Source organism: Crassostrea angulata, chromosome 7 (assembly GCF_025612915.1).
Source record: "Crassostrea angulata isolate pt1a10 chromosome 7, ASM2561291v2, whole genome shotgun sequence".
Classification (NCBI taxonomy): Eukaryota; Metazoa; Mollusca; class Bivalvia; order Ostreida; family Ostreidae; genus Magallana; species Magallana angulata.
Genome location: NC_069117.1, coordinates 55,428,529 through 55,453,072, shown reverse-complemented (window position 1 = coordinate 55,453,072; position 24,544 = coordinate 55,428,529). Strand labels below are relative to the sequence as shown.

General features: G+C 34.1%; 1 protein-coding gene across 4 annotated transcripts in view; it reads right to left on the bottom strand.

Moving 5' to 3' along the window:
- Nucleotides 1-5,490: 5,490 nt before the first annotated feature.
- Nucleotides 5,491-24,544, bottom strand: part of LOC128156653 (dopamine D2-like receptor) — a 41,452-nt gene continuing 22,398 nt past the window's right edge. For all 4 annotated transcript variants that reach the window (XM_052818873.1, XM_052818874.1, XM_052818871.1 and 1 more), the window contains exons 3-5: nt 14,866-14,975; nt 11,940-12,838; nt 5,491-6,260 (exon numbers count right to left, since the gene is read on the bottom strand). In XM_052818873.1, the coding sequence (XP_052674833.1) occupies nt 6,028-6,260; nt 11,940-12,838; nt 14,866-14,975 (1,242 nt within the window). In that variant the 3' untranslated portion in view covers nt 5,491-6,027. The remainder of the gene's footprint in view (nt 6,261-11,939; nt 12,839-14,865; nt 14,976-24,544) is intronic.

The window sequence follows — 24,544 nt, the reverse complement described above, 5'->3', positions numbered from 1 at the left end:
TCTGATTGAATTAAGGCAAGATGGGAAATTGTATAAACATCAACTTAAGTCTAATATTGTATATTAATTAAGCATTTCAGGTATTATCATCAATTCTAAATTGTTTGCTCTTCATAAAGTATGAGGAAATTATGTGAAAATTCTGTGGAGATAACGCTGATATAAAGGTGTATAAAATATTCATGAATCACATGCACCTGACGTTGTAAATTTTTTCATAATAAAAATAAATACCCTATCCCTAATAATACACCCCTGTGTATTATAAGGTATAGGGTATTTATCTTTAATATGACAAAAATGTAACGTCATGTGCCTGTGTCATGAATTAATTCAAGTTTATATGTGAACCTTATTTTTATATCAGCGAACAATTTTTAATTAAAATTTCTGTAAAATTTAAATTGAAAGTAATCTTTCATTATCTAAATTTTCATTTTACAATGACTACAGACTAACTTTTACTTTATATATAAAAAATATAATTCTTCATAATTTTAAGATAATTTAAAGATACATATAATTTCTCGAGTTGTGCTTTATGTCATGTTGTAAATTTTGAATTTACCGGGTGGCAGTAAATACAAAATTTACAACATGACAACTAAATTTTGAATTTACCGGGTGGCAGTAAATACAAAATTTACAACATGACAACTAAATTTTGAATTTACCGGGTGGCAGTAAATACAAAATTTACAACATGGCACTTATACCATCACCATACGGCCATTTAGAAGTTTGAGTTCTATTCGCTTTTAACTATTCACTATTCGAATAGTATTCTGTGGTCTATTCACTATTCAAATTACTGCTAATAATGCAAATAAACGTAAAATTAAAATCCACATTAACTTCCTTTTTTATTTGAAACAAACAGTGATATATTAATAGTGAAAAACGAATAGAACTCCAACTTCTGAATGCCAACCATTCGAAATATAAAGCACTACAGAATATAATAATGAAGTTTAGTAGAGTAAAGAGAATATTGTAGTTTTTACAAATGAAGTTTTTTGAGGTGATTTGAAGTCAAAATAGGAGAATATGAAGAATAAAATATTAAAGTAAGCCCAGTCAGTGGAATTCAGCGATCCAGTTGAAAGAGAAAGTTTATAATAAAAAAGAAAGCAATGATTGTCAGGATTAATAACAATAATTGTCGGTTTTATGAGGCTAATAACATGTCATCAATACAGTTATTCTGGGTGTGCGCTTTATGTGGTCATCATTCCCCGCAGAGAAAAACAAAATAGCAAAGAAATGAAAACCTAAACGGAATCTAATTTTACGTCCCCAAAAAACGGTAATTAGGCAGGTCACTCGGATCAATGGTTTATCAGAGAAAAAATGAAAGCTAACAAACCACATCACATAATATCGATGTAATCAGTTTGTAAACCATCTCTCTTCATCGGGAGAGAATGATATGTCATCGTAAAGTCTCGGCATCAGCTGGCAATTCAAGACAAGCATGTAAAACTAATGTTGTAGGAAAATTAGTTTTTAAGCGAGTCTTTCAGTTGATGTTGGCTAATTCCGGCTCCAGTACATTACTGTTTCGTCTTTGATGAGGCTGTCTTCTCGTATTTGTAAATTTTACTCCGAAAGAAAACGGACTGAGATTTTATTTGCCATAACAGATATGATTTCCAAGCTAACCAGTTCACCGATTCTTAGACATGATTTGATAACTCTCTCTCTCTCTCTCTCTCTCTCTCTCTCTCTCTCTCTCTCTCTCTCCTTGGCTTGTAATTCTAAATATCATATTCTTCTCAAAGCAAATTGATCTAGAAAGATTTCATTAGACATGTTTAAAGTTAAGTTGAAAATCAACATAACTTCAAAATACGTCATCTTTGTATAAAATCAATGTTTAAAAAAATAGTTTTGCTTTTCCTTTCATTTATTCGCCTCCTTAGACGTATCATTTTTCCATTAAAGTTTGTTAAGTATCTTAATAAGACCCATATCTTTGTGTTGGCGAATTGTGTTATTGTAGTGACACATAAATTACGGGAATTAACTGTTTGCTTGATTCACTTCTTACGCACATAGCTGCATTATAATCAATGTATTCCGTTGGGCGTGAGAAACGACAGATTCCATGGGTACCTTCCCCGTTGAATTAGCAATGTTTCTATCTGTTTTGAACATAATTTATTGAATAAATCAAAAAGTTCTTGCACCTTACAATAGTTTAAAGTTGACTAATGAATCATTTTATGATAGTATTCTATCCACGAAATTAGGGCTTTGCAAACCTGATAATTTTTAGCAAAGAGTAAATATTGGTCCCCACGAATTTAAATTGATCAGTAGCGCTTGATATTTTTACCGTTACATCTATGTCTTTACATGTTTGTAGGTATGAAGACTTTTGTGTTCGATGAAAGCCTCTACAAAATATGAATAGATAAGCACTATTTTCTTTGTGTTTTTAAACTTCTTACTAATAACCTGTACTTGGTAAATAGTTTTTGATGTACGGAAATAATAGCTAGTATCCAATTAAAATATATTGATATGTTTACAGTTTATTCAAAACTTTTACAGAAATTGATTTTTTTTTCATTTTAAAACGCAAAAAATGAATACTAATATACAATTAAATGGATTTTTTAAATTACAATTTTATGTAAGATGTGTTGACAAGATATTTTCATCGACTAGAGAATTCGTTTCATCTATAGTCTGTCTCGGAGAAAAAAAATGTTTGTAGGCATACACTTAAAGCTTTTATGCTTATTAAATTGAATGCTATCAGCTTTAATGCTAAAAAGTAGCTTTTTGATATTGTTTTGCCCATACATCTGCAAAAAATCTTATATAATTAATAAGCGGCTCTTTAGAAGCATTTGAACAAATGCTTGGACTTTGGGTAGTTAAGTTAAACGGCAATGTGACGTAGGCCTGTCTATTTCATTGCAGGCCACACAGCAATGATGGCTCTTTGAAATCAAGAATTTGTCTGGCTTTTGAGCGAAAACTACGCAATCGGTGTATATTTCGCTTGAAATCAGCGTCATTTTAACTTGTTTTGACGCAAGAAATAGATCGTTACATCCTCCTAAAAGTCCAAGGTCTTGTTAAACAAACTGGTTCTAAAAAACCCCCTCTTACATCGTAGACGGCGCTCATTTAGTTAAAAAAATGACTCTTACATGTGATATATCCAATAAATGAAAACAAAAGTTATAACTGTTTTATTCTTTTAAAATAATAAGCTAAAAATTAAGTTAGGTTCTGTGTAAAAAGATTTAATCTATATATTCACTTAATAGAACACTGTCTTTTTTTAATGTAAAATGAATAAATAAATAATTTCTTACTCCTGATATGGTTAGTTTGTACAAACACACGTCTGCTAACTTACAGTTCTAATTCAAATACTTACCGAGTAAATATTTATGATTTTTTTATTTTTCTTCTTCGTAGTGCTCGCCATGTTGACAAGTTTATTGTTCTGTCTGTTAGAGGATATTTGTTTTTGGTTTTTGTTTGTTTGTTTGTTTTTTTATTGGGGGGGGGGGGGGTTCAAGATTATTTTATAATATCAGGGGTTGCAAATATCAGAGCTTTAACAGTTACAAAATAGTTTAATTTTAATAATAAACATATCTTTGAAAAGGCCATCACCAGGGTAATACGCAAATGGTGGAAAAGGGATGTTTTTGTACTTTTCGTCATTCAGTGCCACAAACACGAACTTTATAATCCAAGGTGGAATGATTGTTACCAGACTGACCATTGTCTTTAGAAAGTGAGAAATAAGCTTACTAATCACTAGCATAAGGGCCCTTTTGTTTCTCAGTGAAGAATTGGGTTAAAAGTGGGCAGCTCTGTGTCAGACCCACAGCACGGACAAACAACTTTTGATATAATAAACACAAACTTTATCGACAAATAAACAAGGAGGTAAGGGAGAGAAGCCTGTAAACCAGCGGGGAGGAGGTGAGCGTGTTTACTGCCTGACATGAACCAGGGGTACTCTCTGAGGTTTAGAGATACAGGAATACTTCATACTGCAGAGAAGAAACGCATTGTAAGAGATAGTGTCCAGGGTAATCAGTAAAAGAAAACTCCATACGTATAATCCTTTGAATGGTAACTGATTAATTTGACATAAATTTTTGAAGAAAACGGCATACTACGGAAAGGCAGCTTATATCCCATGTCTGATGAATTGTTATTGTTTTATGTGGTTTTACTTTGATATGTCTAGTTCCTGCTTAAAGAAGATTATTCATTCACTCATACCCTCGAGCGAAGAAAAAGACTGGAAAATGTTCCGCAATGAATAACGATCCGTGATAAATGATTTCTTTATATAGTCAGAGCACAACAAAATTACATATTCAAGTATAATTTTCATTTATATCACTGTAGTGGTACAGTAAACTCAGCCTCTACATCAGTTTAACCATATAATATTTGTGGTTCCTCACGACAAATTATACCCTGGGAAATATATTGTCCTCTACCAAATTCAGGAAATAGTCCGGTTCGCATTCTGGAAACAGGGATTTCTTTAATGTGTAACATTTTTTTGTTCACTTTGATGATACCATTTTTAATTGAACAGATATAATACAAATAGCTAGCTAGTTTTCAATAGAAAAATATTGTTGCATGTTTAAAAATTATAGATGTAATTAGTTTCTAAATACTAAGATTGACATTTAGTTCAGTTTCTCTCTTTATTTGTGTTTATTGGCGGTTAATATAAAGACACTGTTCAAAAATAAATTTCTTGAATTAATTAATTGTAACTTCATTTTCTGTTAATTCTGCTTTGGGAATATTAAACTCCATTGCTCGTCACATTTTAGCTGAGAATTCTTTGAGTATATGTATAGTGTATGAAATAAGGTATAGGATTTTAAAACAGAGAAGGTCCATGCCCAGTTGGTAAAATGTCAACTTCTTTTTCCTTGATCAACCTTTGGACATTATTTTGATCCACTGAAATGAACCATTCGCTGTACAACTTAAGTGACTGCCATTGCTTAATATAAGAACTAGCACAGATAGGAAAAGGAAAGGAAATAAAAAAAAAAATAAGGAGAGAGGTGTCAATTGTGTACTCTCGTATCACCTAATTTTGTATATATTTCTAAGATATATAGGAAAAACTAGAAGGTACAATTATTTTTTTTTAAAGTGTACTTTGTAGTGCTACAATTAAAGATTAGTTATACAAACATAAGTCATATATATTCATATTGTACGGGAGAAACGGAAAACTTGTCCAACATTAGAATTAGTTGGGGATAGGAGTTAACTTTTCCGAAAACCCCTTTTCATTTATATTACCAGCAAATAAACTTACGTGGAATGCTAGATCTCAAGGGTCATCACAATTGCTCATACCAACCGAGTCGTCTTTTTAACTAATTTAGAAATAAGAAAATGTAAAACTAATTAGACAAATAATAATTTAACAGCTATATTTCGCTACCACTACCACAAAAAACAAGGTAATATTAGTTTATTCTTTTATTGAGTCTTCTTACTAAAGTCTCAAGTGACCGTTGACAATTTTTATGATAACAATAAGCCGAGCTATCACTCATGATAATTAACAATTCATTGCACATCTATAAATGATGGGGAAATGCTGGCATGAATTGGTATGAATGATAAGCATGCACCATTTTACAACTAATCAAATTTAGTTGTCTAATTAATGTTGTTAATTTACTAAATGATTTAATCTAAGAATTAATTGTATGGCGTTAGTTCAACAAAACTAATAACAGGGCTTGACTGATAATAAAAGTGATATCTATTCTGGGAATATAATGATGTGAAACCGCTACTTTTGTCGTCCAGCATTGGGTTTTATGCCATGTAGAAAGTCAGAATGGACATGTATCATATGAGGAGTATTACGTCAGTATTACGTCAGAATACAAGGCGATGCACGAAAGGGACCCACACGTAACAACCAAATGACGTCAGTGGGTCACGTGTTGTCCTCCCAGGCTACAACAGACGGTTCTTAGAAATCTCGAAGAATCGTTTTTATGGACATCTTTCTGTTAGGATTTTCTTGAACGCCTTCCGGAACTCGGGGTTAAATATTGTATATATCACCGGGTTAAGAAAACTGTTTATGTAGCCTAACCATGTAAAAAGACTGAACAGGATATCATCCAGGTGACACATTGGGTTAGTGTTCCTGCCGTCGTACCGCAGACAGATGGCGTTGATGATATTGATGGTAAAAAATGGCACCCAGCAAACTAGAAAGACGCCTACAAAAGGAAAGAAATTTAGATAATAATGAAGCAAGAACGCAGAACTAAATATTTTACCTCATTGTTTCATACACTGTTCATTGAACACGTATATCAGACATACATGATAATAATTATTGAAACACGTTTAGTAGTTAACCCTATTAATTAATATAATAGAAACTCAATAATAAGTGCATAAAGTAAATAGCATGAGGAATGATTGAAGTCTGTCCAGTATATATACAGCCCCATGTCCTTATCGAAACGTATCTCCAGACATAAATACTTAATCATCAGCTTCGTGTGGTAGTTAATTTATCAATATTGCGAAAGGTTTCCGTCGTGGACCGTCAAGCGACATGTAAATGTGTTGGAGAACAGACTACTTTGGCGGTTGCACTTGGCGCGTGTTAGACGGATCAGAGTCTATTTCAAGGCGACAAATCAGCACCAAATCAGATTTAGCTATTACGTGTAACAACATGCACTGCATTATGGGAAATTGATAAGTATTTCGAAGTGATATATATAACACGGGGACTGGAATATTCACTTTTCCTTAGTTTTTGGTTTATTTTATTCCAAATTCTTAAAATACATGTAGTCGCTGAAGATAATGAATTCGCAATTTTGAATAATGATCCAGAGTGTTCGGGACGCGACGCTTTCAATTCTTTTAGCTCGATGTCTTGTGTTTCCCCGACCAGTCACTAGCATTCAATGCGCTAAATCGACAATTCCCTTTTTCTTGAAAAAGGCGGAAATTGGACAAGGCTGGCCATAAGACGGAATTAAATCAACAGCAAGAAGTGCCAAAGCAATAAATGGTAAATCTACTCAAGGCTTTAACTATGGTATTGACATATATTTCTATAATGTCAAAACACCCCTCCTTATTCGGCTCTTATACCCCGCAATAATTAATTTATTCATTACGTAAAGAATGATTATTGTTATAGTATCTTAATATAACTCTTTAAAATATAAACATTTAAATTTAGCACACGTATGGCTTCCTATAGTCAGTATTTTTCTTCTAAACCTTTTTTGCATCAGTATGAATAAGGAAAAAATATCTTATAGAACATGCATATACAACTTGGCATTTTTTTGGACCTAGAATAACCCTGAAATTATGTTCTTCGAAATTTAAAAAAAAATGTTAATATTGTGACAGCACATCTGCCAGAGAAAGATTTTCCCAGTGTTGTCGTTATTATATAAAATTGGATCAAATAGGCTGCGTGAAACCTTTCATTCCTCGAATGATAATTATTCCACAAATTTGATTATCCAACAAAATGCATTCTTAAGCAGGGTTATTGCGTGAGGTCTAAAGACGGAATGCTTCAGCGAAATGAGAAATTGGCAAGATAATTGTGTGAGAGGGATCGTAAAGCGTGCCCTCTTGTGAAACTTTCTATTTTCAAAAGGATATAGTTATATTGAATTAGTTTTCATTATAAAAGCATCAAAGTTCGCAAAATTCACTTATGAAAAGTTTTCTAAGATGTAAACGATTTTCTTTCATGACGAACATATTATTAATGCCTCCATAGTCTGTGGTTTTCCATAATTCGCCGAGCATCAGTTGTGCAAAGGTTAAAATTAAATGAATTTCTTATAAGAAAATTGAAATAATTGCACTGAAGGTCCAATGATTTGACGTCACGACTCTAGGTATGACGAAATTACACCACAGAAACAAGACAGAAATATATGGAGGGTAATCGTGTTCAAAAATCCAGACATGTGAACTTGTAAATTCGAATATGCAATCGTATTGATGTGTAAGCCTGAGTATGAATGAGTGTAACTGTGATCGTGTAACCTATAAAACTCAGGGATAAACACTTTAGAGTTGAAATATCACGGCTGACATGTTACAAATTGACAAATGTAAAGTCTACAAGTTTGTCGAATTTTGACATGACCATATATGGAAACAGTGACGTCACTGATAGAAAAAGGCTAGGTGCAGGTAAAGGCATGCCGTAATCGCCGGAATAGGGACGGGGTAAATAAAAAAATATTATGTAGGCCTATAATCGTATTATCTCTGGATAACAACATTTCTTAGAAATTATTATTATTGATATTATAGAATGTATATAAGATGCGAGTGAAGAATTCGATCGGGTTCAGATATCTTCTTAGAACTGAAAAAATTACATTTACTCACTTTGTTTGAAAACACGTGTATAAAGATACGCATTTTTATTAGAGTACATGCAACAAATTGTTAAAGTATAGGCCTCGGCTGAATTAAGAAAATATCTCCAAAAGCATGGTCTGAAAAAATTCGGATGGCCGACCTGGGAGCTACAGTGCCTCCCATAGTAAAAACTTCAATTTACGGCGCACAAAAATATGCGCTAGATTTTGTTTTTATTATTATTGAAGATTGTGTTATCATTTATCTTTCACTTGCACAACAAATAAAGTATAAATACATGTAAAGTAACGTAAATCTTTCCGCGAAAAATTACCAAATCTTTGCAGGTCGTTTATTCTAACTAATTCAGAAAAATAACAAGAGTAAAGCTGTCAATGTGACAGCAAACCGGTTTTCTTTTGTTACTCCTGAATTGATAAGTCTACCTATCCAAAGAAATGGGGTACACTATATGCAATGTTTTTGCCCAAAAATGACTAAGTTCAACAGCTGATATTTTTTCATAAATTATCAAAAATCAAAATCCTAGCAATTTGCATACATGTACCTCTGATATATGTATAATTGATCTGCAAAAGAACAACTTCCTATCTTGAAAACTGTACGAGGAGTTATCGGTACAATAAGGGTACCTTTTTGGCTGCCACTCGCCCGCCCGCCATTTTTATACTATTTCAATAATCGGAAACCCGGTTAAAAATTCTCTCTCAAAATTCTTAGAATTCAGAAGCAATGGAGTTACATGGGATCTCACGGCGGTCTTCGAACCCCATGCCGCTCAAAATATATTTACCCCCTTAGAAAATTTCTTGATCCGTCTCATTACTAGAAAAGAGTTTGCATTAACTTATATTCCAGTTTAAATTACAGGTCAATTTTTTTTTAGAGAAATAAGATATTAGGCATTTCCTTTTATAATACCATGAGAATTATATTACGGAAATTAGCGCATTCGTCACATCGGCAACGATTTTTTTTAACACATGAACCTCTTCCTGTTTGGTCCAGTTTCAATCATACCTCAATTTTTTTTCTATAGAAAAGATGCCGTTCATTAAAAGCTTATTGCAACAATTTAGGTGAATATTATGTTTATTTTTTGTCCATTCTGGCGATTACGGCATGCCTTTTCCCGCAGCAAGGCAGTTGCCATATAAGGTCATGTCAAAATTCGACAAACTTGTAGACTCTACATTTGTCAATTTCTATCATGTCAGATGTGCTATTGCCGAGCTTGAAGTTAAAAATGCAGAAACTACTAATTGAAAGTGTGCAAAGTTGAAGGTTTAATTAACTTATGTAAACACAAAGTTGCAAAATGTGCATCATGCGAAGGAACTGAGTCAAATCTTACACGTGTTTATGCCCGAGTTTTATAGGTAACACGATCAGAATTACACATTATCATACTCAGGCTCACACATCAACACAATTGCATATTCGGATTAACAAGTTTACATGTCTGGATTTTTGAACACGATTACCCTAGCCTCCATAGAAATATACGGTTAAAATAAAATAGCTTATTTACAGAAAATTACCTACAACGTCGGTCCAAACTATGATATATATTTAAAAAAATTAATCTTCCGAAAATCACTATTTTTGTACTGAAGCCAGTAAAGGTCTGATGTTTCGACGTCACAACTCTAGGTATGACGGAAGTAAACCACAGACTCAACAGCTACACATGATTGACGATAGCAAAGCTATTATAGACCAGTTCTTGGCGAGGAAGATCAGTATTGAGATATACATCAATAATACATCATGGTCAAATGAAATAGGGATGCCAAGACAGGTCTATTTAAACGCCCAAATGTAACTAAGTTTTTGGTGGAGTGTAATGTATAAATATTTCTATGGTATATATATAGGCTTCCGTTTGACTGGGCATCTTAAGTGATAGGATAAAGTTGGCATATAACCAACATTATTTAGTGTATCATCATGCTTTGTCAAAGATGGTTTAACTATAATCTTTGGGTTGTCCCATTTATTTTTATTTTCGTCACTATGTGTCGATTTGAGATACAGGTAAACATACTAATTGATAATGAACATCAATCAGAATCGATATCTAAGGGGAAAAGTTCACAATTCATTCAATTAAATGACCCCTCTTTTACCCATAAAAATCGATAAGAGCATAAAATCAAGTTTCTTAGGGGAATTTATAATAGCAAAATTGTAACATAATTTATTCAGTTGGAGTCCTCATCCCCAACCCCACCCCACTTCCATTTATGATATCACTATTCACGTCGCTTGTAATGCAAAATCCCCAAATTTTGAGTGTCACCCTTATATACCTGACAAAGTACATGCATAAACCTCGTATCGGATGGGTAATCTAGGGATTTGTACATTGTAATGAATGTCGTTTGGACCATGAAGTAGTTATGAATATCGAGCTCAACAATATCTGACGCAAAACATCTGAGGACAAAGTATAGCAACACCAATGCAAAAGTTTTATACTCTAACATATTGTAACTACTAAATTTTTGGATAAATATATTTTTAACCTTTTTTTCAGTTTTAACCATTTCCTCGCAAAATGTGGTGTTTCTTATAATTCTTATGATAACCACATGTCTTTTAATTACTCATTAAAAATATTATTTTCGAATCTGGCACATCTACATGCTGTAAGTCTGTCTAGCTAAAATTTATTATCATGCTTTTTTTCTTATTTCAAACTATCCTATATATAACATCAAATGTTAATAAACTGGGGTTTGATTCTGAATAATTTAATTTGTATCCAAGTACACGTTTATATACAGATAGCGAAATCACGTGTCTTATTCTTCTTCAAAGGTCTCTCATCCTCGGACGTTCTCAAAGGCGACCTCTTCATTTATATCTTAAGAGCTCGGCTTGTCTAAATGACGAATTTTGCATCGGAAATTTTATCATCTTTTTATCAAACACTTAAATAAAAAAAAATTAATTGATGTTCTTTCAATTTGCTATTTCTTTGATTAGAAAGGAAATTCATTTTCGTTAATGTTTAAACATCCTGATTGCATTGCTGTGGGCATTGCTGTGCATGTCACTAATGAGCAATACACTGTAATTGAGTATAGTAGTGCACAAAAGTACACAAAGCAACTTTGGGGCAGTCTTGGGCCGCAGGCGTGCGCACTGATTTGTTAACTTATCTTAAGGGAGCTGTATACCTATAAAAGTTGAAATAAAGACAGTAAAGTGCAAGAAAACATCCTGTATTGAATTCGCAGTCCATAATTAATTCAAACCACCCTGAGCCATATACTAGAGTAAACACATATCCTTTTTCAGAGTCCCTTGCTGTGATTACAAGCAACCAGGAGCACTGCAAGAAAACCTTAATGCATGCCCATCAGTAAAGTTCATTTTTTTCTGATAGGAAATGTTTTTGTAGATAAACGTACACGCACTCAATAAAGCAATGATTATTATAACATATATATATTGAATTTATAGGACCTATTTTGGGAGCCATTCCTCATTTTCTGTATTCATGTACGTACCTAACACTATGGCTAAGGTTTTGGTGGCTTTCCGTTCTTTACGATTGGAAGATTTCTCTTTCCGCTTTCGGCTACTACGCATGTGGAAATTGAACTTTGCCACGCCTCGTTTGTCTTTCCGTCTTTGGTTATTTGATTTTCGAGCGTTTGAATTTAGCTTGCATTCATTGTCATTTACAAGCGTTACTGATTTATTTTGGTTATTTTCACAAAATCTTGTTTCATCGTCCGTTTGCGTCTCAGCCACGCATGTGCCATTTCCGTTCCCATCGAGCTGAATCTCAACATGGCGAACAGCCACAGGATTGACTATTAACGCACCGACTACTTCGTCGTCCTCTCCGTCCTCACTTCCGGGGCTCTTCTGAACACTTCCGTCGTCATTATACCTGTCACTAGAATCGGAATTTACGTTGACTGACGGTTCTTCATTTATTTGCATGGTTAACTGGTCCGAACATTTGTTCGTATTGTACGTTGATATTTTTCCGTTGTCAATGGCAACGTTAAGCATTGTCGTGGCGGATGGTTCGGTCCGACCTGCGTTCACAGTTGCAGAGTTTTCTATCACATTCGCTTCGTTTCTAAGTTTCAACTTTTTGGCTTTTTTGGACTTATTGGCATGTCGAGCTCGTAAATGCAACACGCGGTATATTCGCCAGTATAGGCATATCATAATAATGGAAGGAATGTAGAAGGAGCCCATGGAGGAGTATATGAGGAAATCCGAATTAAAGAAAGCACACATTCCCTCTTTCCTTGTAGCGGAGTAGTTGACCCCAAGAGCGATAGGGGCGGCGATCGCCAAGGAAATTATCCAGGTTAAGGCCAAGGTCACGAAGACTCTCTTTGAGTTCTTGTGTTTAGAATACTTTATCGGCTGAGTGACAGCAATAAATCTAAAAAAGAACACATACTGAATAGATACCTTCTCTCATGAGATACTGCATTTTCAGGACTAAAAAATTGCCAATTCAGTTTGTATTTGGGGAGATAGAATTGCATATTCTTTATTTATTTACCGATTTATTTACTAGTATTTATTCATTCGTTCATATATTTATAAAGGTCGGGTTTCAAAGAGTGTAGGAATACACGTCTAGAATTGATGTTGATTTTTAAAACTTGAAAAGCATGCATTCGTTCAATAAAACTCATAATCAGCAAAATTAGAGAAAAACAGCGTTTTCCAATGAAGTCAACGTCCTTTATCTAAAATTTCTCTACTTTGTCACGAACTTAAACTCCCTTCATCAAGGTTATGTAGAATATCTTTTTTGAGCCCTGACTAATTAGCCAAAAATACAGAGAGCTAGAGTTCTTCTAAAAATGATTGTCCCTCTCTGTTAGAACAGTATGTTACAATTAAAAACAAAAATGATGCAGTAATAATAATTATATATTTTTCTAAAATATAAAATCATCAAATAGAATAAGATTCTTTGAAAAGGTATTATCTTGATTTCGCTGCAATGTAGAATTCATTTCACATATAAAGCATCGTACTTCTAATAGCGGTATAACACCACATATATATTAATTCTAAGATCAATTTTTAAAAAGTATAGTAAAAAATGAAATAAGATTATCAAACAAATACACAATTGGCAATGAAAATTTAATTAAATTTCCAAATCATACAGATTTATATTCGTTTTTGTGGTGGTGGGGGTGGTGACGAACTTTTTTTCGTTTCTCATAATTTCGTGACATTACACTTAGGTTTACCTTCAAAGGTACTTGCAAAAAGGAAACTATCTGATTAAAAAATTATGACAATTTATAGGTAACGTATAATTCACTTATACAACATGTACATGTATATGTAAAGCCCCTTTCACAATTGGCGCACGACCACTTTACACCACTTTGCGATCGAAATATTTGAGCTTCGCACGAGCTCTTGCATACGTTGCATGAGCCCTCGCTTACGTTGCACGAGCTCTCGCATTCGTTGCATACGTTTTAATGGTCGCATCAAGTCTCCTCTGAATAGTGGACATGCACACTATTCAGACGCGACCGAACGCGATCCAAATTATCGCAGAACAACGCACGAACATTAGTACGAACGTTTTACAACGTTTTGTGTACTCGCAAGAGTGATACACGACTTATGAAGATCGTAAGATAAATCGCTGGTGTTTATGCGTCTGTTTTGCGACCGTGAGACTGTTGCTCAACGTGTCTCATGAAATCGTGCAGCGTTTTACTATCATTGCACGACTTATCAGCCTCTATATGCCATGCTTTGCTACTAGTATATATACCCTATATAAGTATCTCTGTTTCAGAACAAAATTTACAATATACTTTTATTGCATCATGGTGAGGGAAATACATGTATGAAGATTTATTCCCTCAAGAAAAATTATATTTCCTGAGGGCTTCGCCCGAGAGAAATTTGTTTTTTTTTCTGGGGAATAATTCTTCATATTCCCTGAACATTAATGCAATAAACGTTTTATTATACCAAGCAATATATGATTACACAAAATACGTTGATTTCTAATAAAGTTTGACTTTTCAACAGTCGCAACATTAACGTCGTGATTGTTTGATCTCCCATGTAACTGTCTCACTTTTCTTTCATAAATCATAGATAGTTAAGTTGGTTCTGAGATATAAAGAGAATCATAATGATTAAATATTTTTTATTTAATCATATTTGTCTACATCGTATGCTCATATCGGCTTTTCATTCCTATGACATCGCCCTGTCACGTGACTTTCTAGACCAATCAGATTGATAGAATAATCATATTGAGGTGTAATAATATTCATATCTATTTTTTTCGGTCGCACGAATAATTGGTCGCTTCTGCTCGTGCGCCAATTGTGAAAGGGGCTTAATCCTTGCTCTCTCTCTCTCTCTCTCTCTCTCTCTCTCTCTCTCTCTCTCTCTCTCTCTCTCTCTCTTTCTTACCTATCTACGCTGATTGCCGTGAGATTCAAAATGGACGCTGTGCACGACAAGACGTCAGAAGCCACCCATGCATCGCATAGAATGTCACTTAGCAACCATATTTGCGTCACCTGTAAAAAATAAAATAAAATGACGTTATCCAATATTTTGACTTATTACATGCATTACTGATACGAGTAATATAATTCTTTTATCTTATACTATGGTGGCATAAATCTGCCACCACTTGTCAGATTATTATGTCGAATTGTCAGATCTTGATGTCGACTTGTCAGATAATTATATTGACTTGTTAGATCTTTATGTCGACTTGTCACTTATTCACATGTTGAAAAAAATCAACACTAAAACGTTTCCACGCCAAATTTGTGCCATCAAGTTGACATACTATTTTCGGACAAGTCGACATAAGGATTTGACAAGTTGACATAATCATCTGACAAGTCGACATCATTATTTGACAAGTCGACATAATTACCTGACAAGTCAACATCATTATCTGACAAGTCAACTTATGATATGAATGATAATGTTGTTCATTTTATTTTTTCTGTCAAATAATTAGGTTTACTTGTAAGATCATTATGTCGACTTATCAGATAATTATATTGACTTGTCAGATGATTACGTCGACTTGTCAGATATTATAATGACAAGTTAATGACAATTAGTGGCACTAACACGATTTGACAACAAAATATTGAGTTTCTAGTCAATATGATAATTTTCTGACAACTCAACATAGAGATCTGACAAGTTGACATAAATATCTGACAAATCAACATTATATAAATAGTGCCTGTTTGGGTAACTGTTGAAATTGACACCCCGAGAAAACTGTTGTTAACCGACGCGAAGCGGAGGTTGACAATGGTTTTCGAGGGGTCTCAATTTCAACAGTTACATGTACCATCCCAAACAGGCACTATTTATTTTATTATACTGAATGTCTTATTTTTAAAGAAAATTTTACTGCTTTTATATAGAAATGAAGTGAATTCTACGGCGAACCGTACGCGCATAATTTACGCGCATGTAACAATTCGTTGTAATACCCGTTGCCAAGTCTGTTGCTAACGCTGAGGGTAATAGAACGGATTGCCAACTGCGTCTAAACCAATCAGATTTCAGTTTTTAACATGAAAGTATAATAAAAATCATTTGAAAAGTGAGCATTATTATCTGGCAAGTGGTGGCAGATCCATGCCACCATATTATACAAATTTATATTATACTTTTATTTTTTATTTTACACTAATCTGGTCAATTCAATGGCCCAACAAATTACCATCAGATCTACCTTAAAACAAAATGATTTTAGCCATAATTTGAATTATTCAACAAAGAAAAATTTCACAAAAATGTTAGTCTAAGATTCCAATTTATGAATAGTTTCCTTCTGCAGAATCTTTTTCTTATGGAGATTAATACAGTCTTAAACTTGCCATTCAGCCCTCTTAACAGTGGTCCTCACATCGTTCAAATACATGTAGTAATTCGGGGACATTGGGGTTAGGAAATTCAATGTAAATGTTTAAGACGGGAACACGGAATTTGGTCTGTTTTGCTCCTCTCAATAGTTTGTCTTATTGTGGACCAACAATATCAATAACATCTCCTGAGAAGGGTTAACACATTACGGTGCTTGTAATCTGATATTTCATTTTCATTAAACCAAACGCACAACAGACGCTTGCGATCAAGGGCGGTAATACAGGGGGTTAAGGTTGTGTAAATCACCCGCTCCGATCGATCAGACGTCACCACCCTAATCAAGGCTGTGATTGATTTTCCTCGTTAGCTAACCTAGACATGAAATGAGCAATTCTATTCAAGTATGGCAGGAGATGAATTTTCCGACTTGAATGCTACTTTGCAAAATGGTCAAATTGTGAGCAGATTACTGATTGCCGGCCGAGATGAGGAAGGGATGGACAACAATGGGTGTTAAGGATTCCTCTGATTAATACCAGCCCGGCACATTTAAGATCATCTTCCTACAACACTGGACAATATTTACACCCCCCCCCCCCTTTAATCCACCATGCACCCTAGCTCATTTTCTCTCATTATGGTAGTCTTTTAATATAGATACGAAAAGGGAAGTAAAGCAAACCAATATGTAATTATTACAAACACAATATTTAAAAGACTTTATTTCAATTATGACAATATGTGAAATTCTCAGAGACTACGTGAGAAGGCCTCCTCTTTCTCTGAAACACTGCTCACTTGTATATGAACATTAGTTCTATCATGTAGAGTGAGCAAATGTACACAACCGGCAATCTACCTAAATGAGATATTTTGATTTTATTCCCGAATGTATTTGTTTTTAGTAGTAGAAATCAAGGGAGAAATCAATCAAACTAATGTGATATCAAAGCACTTCTCTCTCACCGGCAGCTCTAACCGCTGGTTTTAAACCTGTATCAGCGTAGCCTAGATCTGAGGTCTGACGTATCGATTCCAAAAAGATCTAATATCAAACGAACTACTAAAACGTCTCGCTATTTACCGGTAAATTAAACTATTAGAAAGATTGATTTACTAGTTATCGATGTAAAATATGATGGCACTTCTCTAAGGAAGAGTCGCATACAATGGCAAAGTTCTGGCAGCTAGGAAAAACTACAGGGGTGTTATTATATTAATAGTGCCTGTTTGGGAGGGTAACAGTTGAAATTGACACCCCGAGGAAACCATTGTGACAATGGTTTTCGAGGGGTATCAATTTAACTGTTATCCTCCCAAACAGGCACTATTTATTTTATTATACTAAATGTCTTAATATTACAGAATTTTTACTGCTTTTATATAGAAATGACGTGAATTCTACGCCGAACCGTATGCGCATAATTTATGCGCATGAAACAATTCGTTGTGTTACCCGTTGCTAAGTGTGTTGCTAACGCTGAGGGTAATAGAACGGATTGTCAACTGTGTCTTTACCAATCAGATTTCAGTATTTAACATGAAAGTATAATAAAATAAATATACATGACCAGCTTCTGACACCTGTTTAATAATATATGGTGTTACGTGAACAATTAATTTAATTTGTAATAAACAAATGAATATAGTCGTATGAAATTTATTATATAATATCTTGTACTTTAAAGTAGACCCTAGTGAGCCTTTTAGTGGGTGTATTTAAATCTACAATCTATGAATTATGTACTTATTATGATATCTGGTTTCAGGATGCAATTGCACACAGGTGGCAAAGTTAAAGTTTGTCATTTTTTAATAATATATTAATTTTTATAGGATAAATTCAAATTTTAAAACAGTAATATTTGCACGTTCATTGATAATTGACGCTAGCTTTCACCGATATTTAAACTCTCGTCATCATACATGTATTAAGTGACTGTTTATAAAGGACGTGCATTAAATCCTCCTGAAATTTCAACCATGGACACAAATCTAAATTATTAATTATAATCATTCTTCATTAACTTTTAATACAAATGTACTTTTAAAAATGAGGGAAAAACAATTCTCATATGAAACAGTAAGATTTATATCTAAAAAGAAAAAAATATTCTTTATGTAAAAAACAAAACAAGCAAGCTTGCGATCCGCTTTCTACAAGATAACATTTGCCAAGGATAATATAGTTCAGTTGTACCTTGAATTCAGCAAAACCAGGATGCTATTTCGCCATAGGATTGCATTGGTCTATAATTAACATATTTCCAGCGTTATCAATGCCAAATTTCTGTATCATTTTTGTGCCCTAAATGCAGCAAAAAAAGTTATTATCATTTGACAACGAAGTTCATATTGGAGACAATTCCCCAAGGCGCTTCCCTACAGAAGATTTGGTTTTTTTTTTCAATATAAAGATCTTGTTCTTCCTCCCTCTGTGTGTGCAAATCCAATCAGTGCAACAACAGACGTCCCGTATATCAAATACTGCAGACACAAAGGCCAATTCGAGGACTTCTGTGTGTACGCGGATCTGTTTCCTATAAAACAGCATTAATGTTGTAGTAATTACGGGAAACATTTCACAATGAGGAATTATCTGTGTCACCGTGGAATAACCTGAAGGACATCTCCCAACCATTAACTATCCCGCTAACAGTGACATAACACTGAAGTGCAGAACGTACGCTAAATAAAACGTTTTATGCAAAACATGTCGTCATTAGATTTAATGACGAGGAACCTGATACCAACTTAGTTGAATGCACCAAAATTACGCCCACGTCCCCCTCAACTTCTGCTGATCAAGTCACTTGATTCAATATAGTGGCCTCTTGGTGTAATTTGTTTTAAATGTTAATGAATTGTATAGTCATTTTAGAACATATAACGTTGCCACAGCTTCGCATTATCATTTATACTTGTTATCTTACCAGTGTGGTACTTGTTTATGATATATTAATAATGACCTCCTTTTTCATCAAAATTCATCGAAAAGACAAAATCAATGACAATCAAATAATGTTTGACCATTTGAATTTATCAGTGCCAAATTACGTTCATTGCCAGATTTTTACAGGTTCGTGGAAAACTGATTTGGTTTCATTTTAATTCATGATAAATATAGATTAAATGTCAAGATTTGTTGAGAATGTAAATTCGTGGGTGATGAGTACCCACGAAATCAACAGAAACTGAGCACCACAAATATTAACAACTCCCCAGTATCCTGTCCAATATCGCGTTCCTTCTCCATCATATTTTCAAAATTATATAATACCGTCGGATATTATTGCACTTCTAGAGAGGAAAGAGCAAAAGTATACAGAGTAAGGTAACATAAGTGGATCTCCCCGAGGCGTATATTAGATTCTAGACATGTCTATAATGAACAAAATGATGAGTAATTCGCTACCATGGCAGGCGATGAAGCTAGAACTCTACTCCGAGCTAGCCCGAGGTCAGACCGGTGGTGCTGAGATGAAGGCCGTCTATCCTAATACAGTACATCTCTAGATAAATGTCAAAGGACGCCGATTATGGAAGTCAACACCGATTATTACACATCTTGGCTGGCTTTACCGCCGGTCAGATTGCCTTATCATGGCTAATTACTGACGGGACCCAACGCGGTACTTTAGATTCATATTCACAGGCGGATGTTTACCGTTATTTTACCTGTACAGTAATGAACAAATGAATGTTATCAAAAACCGACGCGATTTAATCGTCGGTGTTTACTGAAACCAAATGCAGAAAACAATTCCGACTTCGAACCGAGCCGATAAATTGCAGTAGAGACCACCATCTTGAATTTACTCGTTTGTAATTAATGTCGTTTTTCTTTCTTTCTAGTGTGTCTCAGCTGTAAGGTGTGAATTAATAGTCAGCTTGCTATCTGAGCTAAGTATCGTGAGATTGAGTCCAGTTACGGCTTATAGAAATCGTTTTAGTGCTTAAGATTGTTTATTTAACTAAAGATATATATTTAGATATCTCAAAGTTTCTCATAAAGTCGACTTTTATTTTTTCCAGCATCAGCAAATAATTACATCAATGGCACAGATCTCATGCCATTTAAGACATTTCCAACATTTAGAACAAATTGAGAAAAGATACATACACGTAATCAAATTACGACGCAACCAGTACAGACCCGCATCTTCAGCTTCAACCAAAATGGTTTTTCCTTCCAACATTTTCTGAACCTACGAGATCTACACGTCATTACGCTTATCCTATTATCCTTCTCAAAAAGGCCCATAATGCACCGCACCAGGCCCCTGAAACGTGTTGGTTGGCATTGTTCAGTTTCGCGGGTAATACAATAATCCCCGCCGCGCTGGAGCGGTCAACCTTCGGCTCGGGCCGAGATACAATACACTGCAAAATTACATTTTTTGCAAAATGATTAGATTAATGTTAGCTTTACTTCGTGTTATGTATGAAATGTCATTTGCATTGTGATGGGCTGTAGATGGTCGGTAAGGATGCCCGATGGCCTGTCGATATGGATGTATTTCATTTTGCCTCACACTGGAGATGGATTGTAGATGGTTATCTGCAAGCCCTACTATGGTCGTACTGTATTTCTTTGCACAGAGCCACGATTTCTGAACAATCCTTTTGTGTTCATTTCAATGTACATTTCAAGGACACACGAGACGTTCCTCAATTCTATATAGTTTTCCTTGATATTTTATTCCATATTTATTAACATTTAAATCTGTTCATTCCCAACAATTTCGGGTACATTACCAGGCTCTTTTCGGAGCTCGAATATTTCGAATTTTCCTTAAAATAGCATGCAAAATGCATTGGAATGCTTATAAATAAAGCCATACTATATATTTTCAATTAAACACTTAATATCTACATAAAAAATATATTAACATAAAAATATAATTATGAATTTACTAAGGAGAAATCTTCACATTGTGGAGATAGGAAAAAGTAGAAAAAATGGAAGATAGTTCGCATCTGACCTTAATTAAGCAATCTGAGATGCCTTTTATAATTTGATTGTTAATTACATAAACTATAATTTACTATCTGAACCATCAGAATTATGGTATATTATATAAATAGTGCCTGTTTGGGAGGGTAACGGTTGAAATTGACACCCCGAGAAAACCATTTTCAACCGACGCGAAGCGGAGGTTGACAATGGTTTTCGAGGGGTGTCGATTTTAATTGTTACCCTCCCAAACAGGTACTATTTATTTTATTATACCGAATGTCTTTAACTTTACTGCTTTTATACAGAAATGACGTGAATTCTACGGCGAACCGTACGCGCATAATTTACGCGCATGAAACAATTCCTTGTGTTACCCGTTGTCAAGTGTGTTGCTAACGCTGAGGGTAATAGAACGGATTATTAACTGCGTCTAAACCAATCAGATTTAAGAATTTAACATGAAAGTATAATAAAACTTATGTTCAGAATTTTTTGGAAAAACGCTGTTTAGGGGCTCTATATGATGTAAAATTCCCCTATTGTCATCAATTAAAAAATTGATTGCTTTACACTGAATTCACTTTTGTGATAAGCTGTAACGATATATGTTATTGTATTGTAAAGATTCAAACAAGTAGAATTGCCATAAAAGCAATCTAGGACAGCATGTTGCTTTAAAATACAGTAGACCTTAATTGTGGAGAAGAATTCACCAAAAACATATAGTGTCATAAGAAGATATTTTGGACTGTGTTAATTCATTGTTAGTTCGCTGGTTCTAGCTAGCCCTTTTACCATAATGATCTGTTACTTACAAAATAACCAAACAGACCAGAGCATCGAAGTAAAATTGACCGCTCGGTAAAACAACTCTATATTATCGTTCATGTCTTACACAACGGCTTTGATTATTAAAGCACTTTCACATCAAAACCAGCATCGTTAATTCTTGACATGTCGAGGTTTTTTGTTCATTTTCCATTGAAGGTTTGGTCCCTTTAGCGAATTATCGCGCGGCCGATGAGGTACATCAAACGCCTGGTATCGTTTTATAAGTAAGTGATACAGGTTCTTTTATCGATTACAGAATACATTATCGTAGAACTCACACGAAAATACAGTTAGATGTTTCCCATCTGATCCAGAGTTAATTTGTACCCAAGGGTAGGATTCAAAATGCAATAGAATTCTGATTAGATGGTATATTTAGATCTCCTCTCAAAATTAGGTCATTTTACATTTTTTCCCTCAATATTTTTGTTCATATTTTGCAATAAAGTCGATGTGAATGGGATCGTTAGAGTGTTAAGATCTGAGCGTCTTTTGTTGTTGATTATTTTTATGTCGTGATTTGGGAATTCCTATCCAAGCCTGTCATTGAATTAATTGAAATTAATTGTAGGAGATAAGCAGAGATATGTTTCGGCTCAATTACTCTTCCAAAATCTGTTTTCTCAGCTCTATTATGTACAAAAAGCATTGGATCCATCACTTGTGAACAGAACATGTAATTGGTTTTGTGATAGTGTCTGCTCCACCATCACTTGATATGACGGTGCTATAGCTGTGAGCTGCGTTATTGATCTATTATGTCTAACAAAATATGGTGTAATTTGCGTAATAATGTTTTTTGATTTGCTGCAAGACCCGAGAATGCCATCTTTATCTGATTTTGCCGCAAGACTTTCCTAAAAATTGATATTAAGTTGCATACAACATTTGAAAAAAGACATCGTGTTATGTCATTTAACTTTGCATGAAAAGCCCATTGAATTAAGATCTAGACCAATTCGTCAGGAGGTTTTTATATAATGCATGGATATTGTTTTGAGCCTTATCATTGCATTATACTTACAAATCTCCGAACAAATGAATCAATCTATCTATAAATCATGGCAATGCTCCTTTGTGTCGACGATTGGGTGGATCTCGTCACAGAAATCATGGCAGTCAAATCATGCCGCAATGATTAGCCATTGATGTATGAGCGCAGCTTCTTAGGGTGCTGCAATTGTAGGGACGGTGCACTTCTTTAAAGCACCTTGCAAATATAACTAAATTGATAATTATTCGAAATTATTCTAAGTATTTTTTTTTAAGTTTAAGTTTTTCGACTCTGTGAGGCGAAGAATAATGAGCATGATTAGGAGTTTTAGCATGTTTTTTTTTTTGTATTTCTCATACGGAATTAGAATTTGTTTTTAAACATGATTTTATTTAGCAGAGACAACATAAATTGTTCATAAAAAAGCAGTTATCAGAATTCGTTGTCTTAATTCATGAAAATTCATGAGTCACGTGGTATCTTATAAACCATATTGAAATAGCAGAAAAAAAAGATAAGGATAAATATTTACTAATATCAATAATCAAGTCATTCGTGAAAAGCTGAACGCTTAACAAACATTTTGCATTCATGGATTCCTTAAAATGCAAGACATTAATAGGTTATCTCTGCAAGAAAGCATATTTACTTTTGTAAACAAATAGTGAAATAGTGAAAATGTCGAGGTACAACTTTTTTTTTATTAATTAGTTTCTACTCAGAATATTGAGGCCCAGACGCGTTAAGTAAGCAAAACTATTTAATACCTATTGAAAAAAATGGTTGAATTTATTCAAAGTTAATTTTGCATCATTTCATATTTGATTGGACATTTTTTCCGGGATCCGGGATCCAGAATTTGAAACGAGGTTGTTTTAGATACAAGATATAAAAAAAAATAGCACATACAGTGTGAACAACTAAAAATGACGAGACACAATGAGACATTTATATTGTCGAGTTCTGACTTTGCTGGATTTGTGGATATTAATGTTCCTTAATCCGATTATTATCTTCACCATAAAGACCACTTCAAATACAGCAATAACGTTCTTTCACCCAGTAAATCGTCCAGTTGTTATAAACAAAGTTAGAGCGTGCACAATGGAGCAATAGTGCATGCAACAATTCAGTGAAGAAGTTCCCCATGATCAAATGTTTTCATAAATTACATGGGTATGTTTCTTAAGAACCTTTCAAAGAATTGTAGATCTTTTACATGGCATAAGAGAGCAAAATCCGTTGATATTTGTACAAAAACAAAATTTATCCAAAACTTTCTTTAATTGTTTATTGACATTACATTTTGTTTCTTCCCTTTGTCTAATAATCATAATTTAACTATCTCGTGACAAGACCAAAAAAAATGAAAGGAGACAATTTATAACAATAAAATAATTTCCAGTGATTTTTCATCATTTTTTATGGCGTATAGCTACTTATTTGTGGAAAAAAAAATG